Below are 11,458 nucleotides of genomic sequence, written 5' to 3'. Positions count from 1 at the left end.
CCTTCAACTGGATTGACTTTGAGCCACTCACCCCCAGGTCGGACAGTGATCCTGATGTGTACGATCGTTCCCGTGAAATGAAACTAGATATGGAAACATGGGAAAAGATTCAGTATCAATTGCAGCAACTTTTAACACATTTCCCAATGGAAAGACCCACACATTCAATAAAAGTCCCCATCATTCCCACTAATCCTAGTCCCATTCATTCCCACTAATCTCATTTCCCATTCATTCCCATGAATCATGTTCCCCATCATTCCCACTAATTTGATTCCCATTCATTCCACGCGTGCCATTCCCAATCTTTCCCACTAACCTCATTCCCATCCATTCCCACTAATCTCATTTGCAATGGACCTCACCCTTTCCCTTTCATGCCCACCGTACGCAATCCCGCTGGATAGCGTGTACAGAGAGCTGGTCACACCGCAGGCTCAGACTCCACAAGCTGAAGTCAATGGGTGACCACCAGGCAGAGTAAGAGAGCTGGGAAGGTAGTGCAGGAATACCCTGTGGCTGGGAAGGTAGTGCAGGAATATCCTGTGGCTGGGAAGGTAGTGCAGGAATCTCCTGTGGCTGGGAAGGTAGTGCAGGAATACCCTGTGGCTGGGAAGGTAGTGCAGGAATATCCTGTGGCTGGGAAGGTAGTGCAGGAATATCCTGTGGCTGGGAAGGTAGTGCAGGAATCTCCTGTGGCTGGGAAGGTAGTGCAGGAATACCCTGTGGCTGGGAAGGTAGTGCAGGAATACCCTGTGGCTGGGAAGGTAGTGCAGGAATATCCTGTGGCTGGGAAGGTAGTGCAGGAATATCCTGTGGCTGGGAAGGTAGTGCAGGAATCTCCTGTGGCTGGGAAGGTAGTGCAGGAATACCCTGTGGCTGGGAAGGTAGTGCAGGAATACCCTGTGGCTGGGAAGGTAGTGCAGGAATATCCTGTGGCTGGGAAGGTAGTGCAGGAATATCCTGTGGCTGGGAAGGTAGTGCAGGAATATCCTGTGGCTGGGAAGGTAGTGCAGGAATCTCCTGTGGCTGGGAAGGTAGTGCAGGAATATCCTGTGGCTGGGAAGGTAGTGCAGGAATATCCTGTGGCTGGGAAGGTAGTGCAGGAATATCCTGTGGCTGGGAAGGTAGTGCAGGAATATCCTGTGGCTGGGAAGGTAGTGCAGGAATATCCTGTGGCTGGGAAGGTAGTGCAGGAATATCCTGTGGCTGGGAAGGTAGTGCATGAATATCCTGTGGCTGGGAAGGTAGTGCAGGAATATCCTGTGGCTGGGAAGGTAGTGCAGGAATATCCTGTGGCTGGGAAGGTAGTGCAGGAATATCCTGTGGCTGGGAAGGTAGTGCAGGAATATCCTGTGGCTGGGAAGGTAGTGCAGGAATCTCCTGTGGCCATTCTCATGATTTACCGATTTGGATACTGTGGATGAGAATGGCCTCTCGGGAAAGCAGCAACAGCCAAATGCGTTGTACACTGGTTGGTTCTGCTGCAGAGGGGAGGGGTGATAAGTGTGACAGTGCGATAGTTCTAGGGGATTCGATTATAATGGGAATAGACAGGCATTTCTGTAGCCGCAAACGAGACTCCAGGATGGTATGTTGCCTCCCTGCTGCTGGGGTCAGGAATGTCTCGGAGCGGGTACAGGACATTCTGGAGGGGGAGGGTGAAGAGCCAGTGGTCGTGGTTCTCATTGGCACCAACGACATAGGGAACAAAAGGGATGAGGTCCCAAAAGCAGAATACAGGGTGCTAGGTAGGAAGTTGAGAAGTCGGACCTCCAAGGTAGTGATTTCAGGATTACTACCGGTGCCTCGTGCTAGTCAGAGTAGAAATGACAGGATATATCGGACGAATACGTGGCTGATGCTATCGATATTACTGAGACTTGGTTGAGGGAAGGGCAGGACTGGCAACTGAATATCCCAGGGTATAGATGCTTCAGGAGGGATAGAGAGGGAGGTAGAAGGGGGGGAGGAGTTGCATTACTCGTCAGAGATGATATCACAGCTGTGATTAAGGAGGGCACGATGGAGGATTCGAGCACTGAGGCAATATGGGTGGAGCTAAGAAATAGGAAGGGTGCAGTAACATTGTTGGGACTTTACTACAGGCCTCCCAAAAGCGAGCATGAAGTAGAGGTACAAATATGCAGACAGATTATAGAAAAATGTCGGAGCAATAGGATGATTGTGATGGGAGATTTTAACTTCCCCAACATTGAATGGGACACGTGTAGTGTTGGAGGCGTAGATGGAGCAGAGTTTGTAAGGAGCATCCAGGAGAGTTTTAAAAAAAAATAAAAAATTTTGATTACCCAATTATTTTTTAACCCTTTGTTTAAGAAGGGTAGCAGGGATAATCCAGGGAATTATAGACCTGTGAGCTTGACGTCAGTGGTAGGCAAACTGTTGGAGAAGATACTGAGGGATAGGATCCATTCACATTTGGAAGAAAATAGACTTATCAGTGATAGGCAGCATGGTTTTGTGCAGGGAAGGTCATGTCTTACAAACTTAATAGAATTCTTTGAGGAAGTGACAAAGTAAATTGATGAGGGAAGGGCTGTAGATGTCATATACATGGACTTTAGTAAGGCGTTTGATAAGGTTTCCCATGGCAGGTTGATGGAAAAAGTGAAGTCGGATGGGGTTCAGGGTGTACTAGATAGATGGATAAAGAACTGGCTGGGCAACAGGAGGCAGAGAGTAGTGGTGGAAGGGAGTGTCTCAAAATGGAGAAGGGTTACTAGTGGTGTTCCACAGGGATCCGTGCTCGGACCACTGTTGTTTGTGATCTACATAAATGACCTGGAGGAAGGTATAGATGGTCTGATTAGCAAGTTTGCAGATGATACTAAGATTGGTGGAGTTGCAGATAGCGAGGAGGACTGTCAGAGAATACAGCAAAATATAGATAGATTGGAGAGTTGGGCAGAGAAATGGCAGATGGAGTTCAATCCAGGCAAATGCGAGGTGATGCATTTTGGAAGGTCTAATTCAAGAGCGGACTATATGGTCAATGGAAGGGTCTTGGGGAAAATTGATGTACAGAGAGATCTGGGAGTTCAGGTCCATTGTACCCTGAAGGTGGCAACGCAGGTTGATAGAGTGGTCAAGAAGGCATACAGCATGCTTGCCTTCATCGGACGGGGTATTGGGTACAAGAGTCGGCAGGTCATGTTACAGTTGTATATGACTTTGGTTAGGCCACATTTGGAATACTGCGTGCAGTTCTGGTCGCCACATTACCAGAAGGATGTGGATGCTTTGGAGAGGGTGCAGAGGAGGTTCACCAGGATGTTGCCTGGTATGGAGGGTGCTAGCTATGGAGAAAGGTTGAGTAGATTAGGATTGTTTTCGTCGGAAAGACGGAGGTTGAGGGGGGACCTGATTGAGGTCTACAAAATGATGAGAGGTATGGACAGGGTGGATTGCAACAAGCTTTTCCCAAGAGTGGGGGTGTCAGTTACAAGGGGTCACGGTTTCAAAGTGAGAGGGGGAAAGTTTAAGGGAGATGTGCGTGGAAAGTTTTTTACGCAGAGGGTGGTGGGTGCCTGGAACGCTTTGCCAGCGGAGGTGGTAGAGGTGGGCATGACAGCATCATTTAAGAGGCATCTAGACAGGTATATGAACGGGCGGGAAGAGAGGGAAGTAGACCGAAAATAGGAGACAGGTTTAGATAAAGGATCTGGATCGGCGCAGGCTGGGAGGGCCGAAGGGCCTGTTCCTGTGCTGTAATTTTCTTTGTTCTTTGTTCTTTGAAGGGATGGTGTCAGGGGGAGGGTTTCAGATTCCTGGGGCATAGGGACCGGTTCTGGGCCCAGTACAATCTGGGCAGGTAAAACCTGGGCAGGACCAGGGCTGATGTCCTTGGGAGAGTATCTGGTAGAGTGGCTGGGGTGGGTTTATACTGGCAGGGGTGTTGGCAACCTTTGCAAGGGGGTCAGAGGAATCATATAATCCCTACAGTGCAGAAGGAGGCTATTCAGCCCATCGAGCCTGCGCCGACCCTCCAAACGAGTATCCTACCTAAGCCCAGACCACCGCCCCTGTGACCCAACCCAACCTACACATCTTTGGGCTCTAGCGGACAGCTTAGCGCGGCCAATCCACCTGACCTGGACTGGGGGAGGAAACCGGAGCACCCGGAGGAAACCCACGCAGACACGGGGAGAATGTGCAGACTCTGCATGGACAGTCATCCGAGGTGCTGTGAGGCAGCAGTGCTAACCACTGTGCCACCTGGAGGAAGGGAAAAGAAGGGCAAAAACAGAAGAGAGAAATAGGATTAAGAAAAGTGATAGGCAGGGAAACCACTGGCCAGATTCAAACAGGGCCAGGGTGAAAAATACGGAATGGGGGAAGTAACGTCAAAAAGACAAGTTTAAACTTTGTGCCTTAACGTGTCGAGCATTTGCAATTAAGCGATTGAATGAATCGCGCAGATAGATGTAAACGGGTATGAGAGTGTAACATCAACCTGGGCCAGTATGAGGCGAATTCCAGCCCCACTCATCTCAGAGTCACAAGTGAATTACGCAATAATTGTGATCCAAATTTCCAGAGTCCCAGTAATAGCTGCCTAATAATCACAGTCACCAGGTTTGTAAATACCTACAAAATTACTGTTTATTTATAACAAGAATAACAATTAAATATGCAGTAAATACATCTGGATATCAACAAGCTAATACCTACTACCCCCCCTCCTTTAACTGTCCCACCCTCTACTACACACACACACACACACACATGCAAGACAGACAAACACTGAGGGGGGGGGGAGGGGTAAAAATAATAAGGGTGAAGTTTAAAGATTAGTGTCTTTGCTCCAATGGTGGTTCTGTAGCAGGCTCTACTCCCAGCATGTTGGCTGACCAGGGTTACAGCTGGCAATAGACTTCTTGGCAGAGTCATTCATTTCGGGGCCCAACAGGTTAGAGTATTTAGCACTCACTGGCAGCAAGCTTTCTGGAGGGCTGCTTCAGTTCTGATCAAACTGGGCCAGGTTCACATTCAGGCCGATATCTTTCCACTGAGACACTTTATTGCTCATCAAACCTGGCATCCAGCTCGTGGTTTGACTTTAAGCCTTTGTGGCCTGAAGAGAATGCCGCCCATTCCTGCTGGAGCGAGAGTCGGCCCTCACAGTGGCCTGCTGCAGAGGGTTTAGCTGGGTCTTTGGGGAGAGGATTAATCAGGCCCCTCCGTCCAAGCTGCAGAACCAATCTGGACCCTCGTGACTCTGAGCACACTCCAGTGGGATCAGATCCAATCATTGCCCATTGTAGGGGCTGGTTTAGCACAGTGGGCTAAACAGCTGGCTTGTAATGCAGAACAAGGCCAGCAACACGGGTTCAATTCCGGTACCAGCCTCCCCGAACAGGCACCGGAATGTGGCGACTAGGGGCTTTTCACAGTAACTTCATTTGAAGCCTACTTGTGACAATAAGAGATTATTATTATTATTACCGGGCAGAGCGCAGCCTTTTGGGCCCGTTCATTGGTTACCAGCCAAATCAATCAAACCGAGTCATCACTGATACAGGCCAATCTAGGTCAGCAAAGCCTTCTAGTACCTCCTGTTTGAATTAAAGGTACAGGCTGCCTTCCCTTAAAGTCACAGGTCCATTCAACATCCAAAATGGATCGGCAAAAATAAAAGAAAGAGGAAATAAGGATACATAAGAACATAAGAACTAGGAGCAGGAGTAGGCCATCTGGCCCCTCGAGCCTGCTCCGCCATTCAATGAGATCATGGCTGATCTTTTGTGGACTCAGCTCCACTTTCCGGCCCAAACACCATAACCCTTAATCCCTTTATTCTTCAAAAAACTATCTATCTTTACCTTAATAACATGTAATGAAGGAGCCTCAACTGCTTCGCTGGGCAAGGAATTCCATAGATTCACAACCCTTTGGGTGAAGAAGTTCCTCCTAAACTCAGTCCTAAATCTACTTCCCCTTATTTTGAGGCTATGTCCCCTAGTTCTGCTGTCACCCGCCAGTGGAAACAACCTGCCCGCATCTATCCTATCTATTCCCTTCATAATTTTAAATGTTTCTATAAAATCCCCCCTCATCCTTCTAAATTCCAACGAGTACAGTCCCAGTTTACTCAACCTCTCCTCATAATCCAACCCCTTCAGCTCTGGGATTAACCTAGTGAATCTCCTCTGCACACCCTCCAGTGCCAGTACGTCCTTTCTCAAGTAAGGAGACCAAAACTGAACACAATACTCCAGGTGTGGCCTCACTAACACCTTATACAATTGCAACATAACCTCCCTAGTCTTAAACTCCATCCCTCTAGCAATGAAGGAAAAAATTCCATTTGCCTTCTTAATCACCTGTTGCACCTGTAAACCAACCTTCTGTGACTCATGCACTAGCACACCCAGGTCTCTCTGCACAGCAGCATGCTTTAATATTTTATCGTTTAAATAATAATCCCGTTTGCTGTTATTCCTACCAAAATGGATTACCTCACATTTTTCTACCATTCCATCTGCTAGACCCTAGCCCATTCACTTAACCTATCCAAATCCCTCTGCAGACTTCCAGTATCCTCTACACTTTTCGCTTTACCACTCATCTTAGTGTCATCTGCAAACTTGGACACATTGCCCTTGGTCCCCAACTCCAAATCATCTATGTAAATTGTGAACAATTGTGGGCCCAACACGGATCCCTGAGGGACACCACTAGCTACTGATTGCCAACCAGAGAAACACCCATTAATCCCCACTCTTTGCTTTCTATTAATTAACCAATCCTCTATCCATGCTACTACTTTACCCTTAATGCCATGCATCTTTATCTTATGCAGCAACCTTTTGTGTGGCACCTTGTCAAAGGCTTTCTGGAAATCCAGATATACAACATCCATTTGCTCCCCGTTATCTACTGCACTGGTAATATCCTCAAAAAATTCCACTAAATTAGTTAGGCATGACCTGCCCTTTATGAACCCATGCTGCATCTGCCCAATGGGACAATTTCTATCCAGATGCCTCGCTATTTCTTCCTTGATGATAGATTCCAGCATCTGGGAGACTTTAACTTTCCAAATATTGACTGGAAAAGATATAGTTCGAGTACATTAGATGGGTCGTTCTTTGTACAATGTGTGCAGGAGGGTTTCCTGACACAATATGTTGACAGGCCAACAAGACAGGGGCACCAATATCCTGGGGGGGAGATTTGTTAGTACTCTTTGGGGGGGTTTAAACTAATTCAGCAGGGGCATGGGAACCTGGATTGTAGTTTTGGGGTACGGGAGATTGAGAGTATAGAGGTCAGGAGCACCGATTTGACTTCGCAGGAGGGTGCCAGTGTTCAGGTAGGTGGTTTGAAGTGTGTCTACTTCAATGCCAGGAGTATACGAAATAAGGTAGGGGAACTGGCAGCATGGGTTGGTACCTGGGACTTCGATGTTGTGGCCATTTCAGAGACATGGATAGAGCAGGGACAGGAATGGTTGTTGCAGGTTCCGGGGTTTAGGTGTTTTAGTAAGCTCAGAGAAGGGGGCAAAAGAGGGGGAGGTGTGGCGCTGCTAGTCAAGGACAGTATTACGGTGGCGGAAAGGATGCTAGATGGGGACTCTTCTTCTGAGATAGTATGGGCTGAGGTTAGAAACAGGAAAGGAGAGGTCACCCTGTTGGGAGTTTTCTATAGGCCACCTAATAGTTCTAGGGATGTAGAGGAAAGGATGGCGAAGATGATTCTGGAAAAGAGCGAAAGTAACAGGGTAGTTGTTATGGGAGACTTTAACTTTCCAAATATTGACTGGAAAAGATATAGTTCGAGTACATTAGATGGGTCATTCTTTGTACAATGTGTGCAGGAGGGTTTCCTGACACAATATGTTGACAGGCCAACAAGAGTCGAGGCCACATTGGATTTGGTTTTGGGTAATGAACCAGGCCAGGTGTTAGATCTGGAGGTAGGTGAGCACTTTGGAAACAGTGACCACAATTCGGTGACCTTTACGTTAGTGATGGAAAGGGATAAGTATACCCCGCAGGGCAAGAGTTATAGCTGGGGGAAGGGCAATTATGATGCCATTAGACATGACTTAGGATGTGTTGGTTGGAGAAGTAGGCTGCAAGGGTTGGGCACACTGGATATGTGGAGCTTGTTCAAGGAACAGCTATTGCATGTTCTTGATAAGTACGTACCAGTCAGGCAGGGAGGAAGGGGTCGAGCGAGGGAACCGTGGTTTACCAAAGAAGTGGAATCTCTTGTTAAGAGGAAGAAGGAGGCCTATGTGAAGATGAGGCGTGAAGTTTCAGTTGGGGCGCTTGATAGTTACAAAGAAGCGAGGAAGGATCTAAAGAGAGAGCTGAGACGAGCAAGGAGGGGACATGAGAAGTCTTTGGCAGGTAGGATCAAGGAAAACCCAAAAGCTTTCTATAGGTATGTCAGGAATAAAAGAATGACTAGGGTAAGAGTAGGGCCAGTCAAGGACAGTGGTGGGAAGTTGTGTGTGGAGGCTGAGGAGATAAGCGAGATACTAAATGAATACTTTTCGTCAGTATTCACTCAAGAAAAAGATAATATTGTGGAGGAGAATGCTGAGACCCAGGCTATTAGAATAGATGGCATTGAGGTGCGTAGGGAAGAAGTGTTGGCAATTCTGGACAAGGTGAAAATAGATAAGTCCCCGGGGCCGGATGGGATTTATCCTAGGATTCTCTGGGAAGCCAGGGAAGAGATTGCTGAGCCTTTGTCTTTGATTTTTAGGTCATCATTGGCTACAGGAATAGTGCCAGAGGACTGGAGGATAGCAAATGTGGTCCCTTTGTTCAAGAAGGGGAGTAGAGATAACCCCGGTAACTATAGGCCGGTGAGCCTAACGTCTGTGGTGGGTAAAGTCTTGGAGAGGATTATAAAAGATACGATTTATAATAATCTAGATAGGAATAATATGATTAGGGACAGTCAGCATGGTTTTGTGAAGGGTAGGTCATGCCTCACAAACCTTATCGAGTTCTTTGAGAAGGTGACTGAACAGGTAGACGAGGGTAGAGCAGTTGATGTGGTGTATATGGATTTCAGTAAAGCGTTTGATAAGGTTCCCCACGGTCGGCTATTGCAGAAAATACGGAGGCTGGGGATTGAGGGTGATTTAGAGATGTGGATCAGAAATTGGCTAGTTGAAAGAAGACAGAGAGTGGTAGTTGATGGGAAATGTTCAGAATGGAGTTCAGTTACGAGTGGCGTACCACAAGGATCTGTTCTGGGGCCGTTGCTGTTTGTCATTTTTATAAATGACCTAGAGGAGGGCGCAGAAGGATGGGTGAGTAAATTTGCAGACGACACTAAAGTCGGTGGAGTTGTAGACAGTGCGGAAGGATGTTGCAGGTTACAGAGGGAAATAGATAAGCTGCAGAGCTGGGCTGAGAGGTGGCAAATGGAGTTTAATGTGGAGAAGTGTGAGGTGATTTACTTTGGAAAGAATAACAGAAATGCGGAATATTTGGCTAATGGTAAAATTCTTGGCAGTGTGGATGAGCAGAGGGATCTCGGTGTCCATGTACATAGATCCCTGAAAGTTGCCACCCAGGTTGATAGGGTTGTGAAGAAGGCCTATGGTGTGTTGGCCTTTATTGGTAGAGGGATTGAGTTCCAGAGCCATGAGGTCATGTTGCAGTTGTACAAAACTCTAGTACGGCCGCATTTGGAGTATTGCGTACAGTTCTGGTCGCCTCATTATAGGAAGGACGTGGAAGCTTTGGAACGGGTGCAGAGGAGATTTACCAGGATGTTGCCTGGTATGGAGGGAAAATCTTATGAGGAAAGGCTGATGGACTTGAGGTTGTTTTCGTTAGAGAGAAGAAGGTTAAGAGGTGACTTAATAGAGGCATACAAAATTATCAGAGGGTTAGATAGGGTGGACAGCGAGGGCCTTCTCCCGCGGATGGAGGTGGCTAGCACGAGGGGACATAGCCTTAAATTGAGGGGTAATAGATATAGGACAGAGGTCAGAGGTGGGTTTTTTACGCAAAGAGTGGTGAGGCCGTGGAATGCCCTACCTGCAACAGTAGTGAACTCGCCAACATTGAGGGCATTTAAAAGTTTATTGGATAAGCATATGGATGATAAGGGCATAGTGTAGGTTAGATGGCCTTTAGATTTTTTTTTCCATGTCGGTGCAACATCGAGGGCCGAAGGGCCTGTACTGTGCTGTATCATTCTATGTTCTATGTTCTATCTTCCCCAGCATCTGTCCCTACTACCGAAGTTAAGCTCACTGGCCTATAATTTCCTGCTCTCTGCCTACCTCCTTTTTCAAACAGTGGTGTCACGTTTGCTAATTTCCAATCCACCGGGACCACCCCAGAGTCTAGTGAATTTTGGTAAATTATCACTAGTGCATCTGCAATTTCCCTAGCAATCTCTTTTAGCACTCTGGGATGCATTCCATCAGGGCCAGGAGACTTGTCTACCTTTAGCCCCATTAGCTTGCCCATCACTCCCTCCTTAGTGATAACAATCCTCTCAAGGCCCTCACCTGTCATAGCCTCATTTCTATCAGTCGCTGGCATGTTATTTGTGTCTTCCACTGTGAAGACCGACCCAAAAACCCTGTTCAGTTCCTCAGCCATTTCCTCGTCTCCCATTATTAAAACTCCCTTCTCATCCTCTAAAGGACCAATATTTACCTTAGCCACTCTTTTTTGTTTTATATATTTGTAAAAACTTTTACTGTCTGTTTTTATATTCTGAGCAAGTTTACTCTCATACTCTATCTTACTCTTCTTTATAGCTTTTTTTGTAGCTTTCTGTTGCCCCCTAAAGATTTCCCAGTCCTCTAGTCTCCCACCAATCTTTGCCACTTTGTCTGCTTTTTCCTTCAATTTGATACTCTCCCTTATTTCCTTAGATACAAACAGGGAATAAACAGCAACAAACAGGTAGGACCCGTACAATATTGTCCAGACTATGGAGACATGGTTGCAAGGTGACCAGGGATGGGAGCTGAACATCCAGGTGTATTCAGTATTTGGAAACATGAGACAAGGAAAAGGTGGCGGCGTGGCACTGCTGGTTAAAGAGGAAATTAACAATAGTGAGGAAGGATATTAGCTCCAACAATGTGAAATCTGTAAGGGTAGTGCTGGGAAACACCAAACGACAAAAAAAACATTAGTGGGTGTTGCATATAGACCCCAAACTGCAGTGGTGATGTTGGGAATGGCATTAAACAGGAAATTAGAGACACACGTGATCAAGGAACATCTGTAATTATGGGTGATCTTAATCTGTATATATAGATAGAGTAATAGAGAAATACAGCACAGAACAGGCCCTTCGGCCCACGATGTTGCGCCGAACTTTTGTCCTAGGTTAATCAAAGAATTTTGGACAATTTTTCATGGCCAATCCACCCAACCTGCACATCTTTGGACTGTGGGAGGAAACCGGAGCACCCGGAGGAAACCCACGCAGTCACGGG

The 11,458-nt window shown here is 46.9% G+C and overlaps 1 protein-coding gene across 1 annotated transcript in view; it reads left to right on the top strand.

Moving 5' to 3' along the window:
- foxp3b (forkhead box P3b) overlaps nt 1-10,967 on the top strand; it is a 28,192-nt gene extending 17,225 nt beyond the window's left edge. Inside the window, exon 6 of the mRNA XM_038782530.1 lies at nt 10,886-10,967. Coding sequence (XP_038638458.1) covers nt 10,886-10,967 — 82 coding nt within the window. The remainder of the gene's footprint in view (nt 1-10,885) is intronic.
- The last annotated feature ends 491 nt before the right edge of the window (nt 10,968-11,458 follow it).

This window comes from Scyliorhinus canicula, chromosome 21, assembly GCF_902713615.1.
Source record: "Scyliorhinus canicula chromosome 21, sScyCan1.1, whole genome shotgun sequence".
NCBI lineage: Eukaryota > Metazoa > Chordata > Chondrichthyes > Carcharhiniformes > Scyliorhinidae > Scyliorhinus > Scyliorhinus canicula.
The sequence above is the reverse complement of the archived record's forward strand: the minus strand, read 5'-3'. Positions and strand labels throughout refer to the sequence as shown.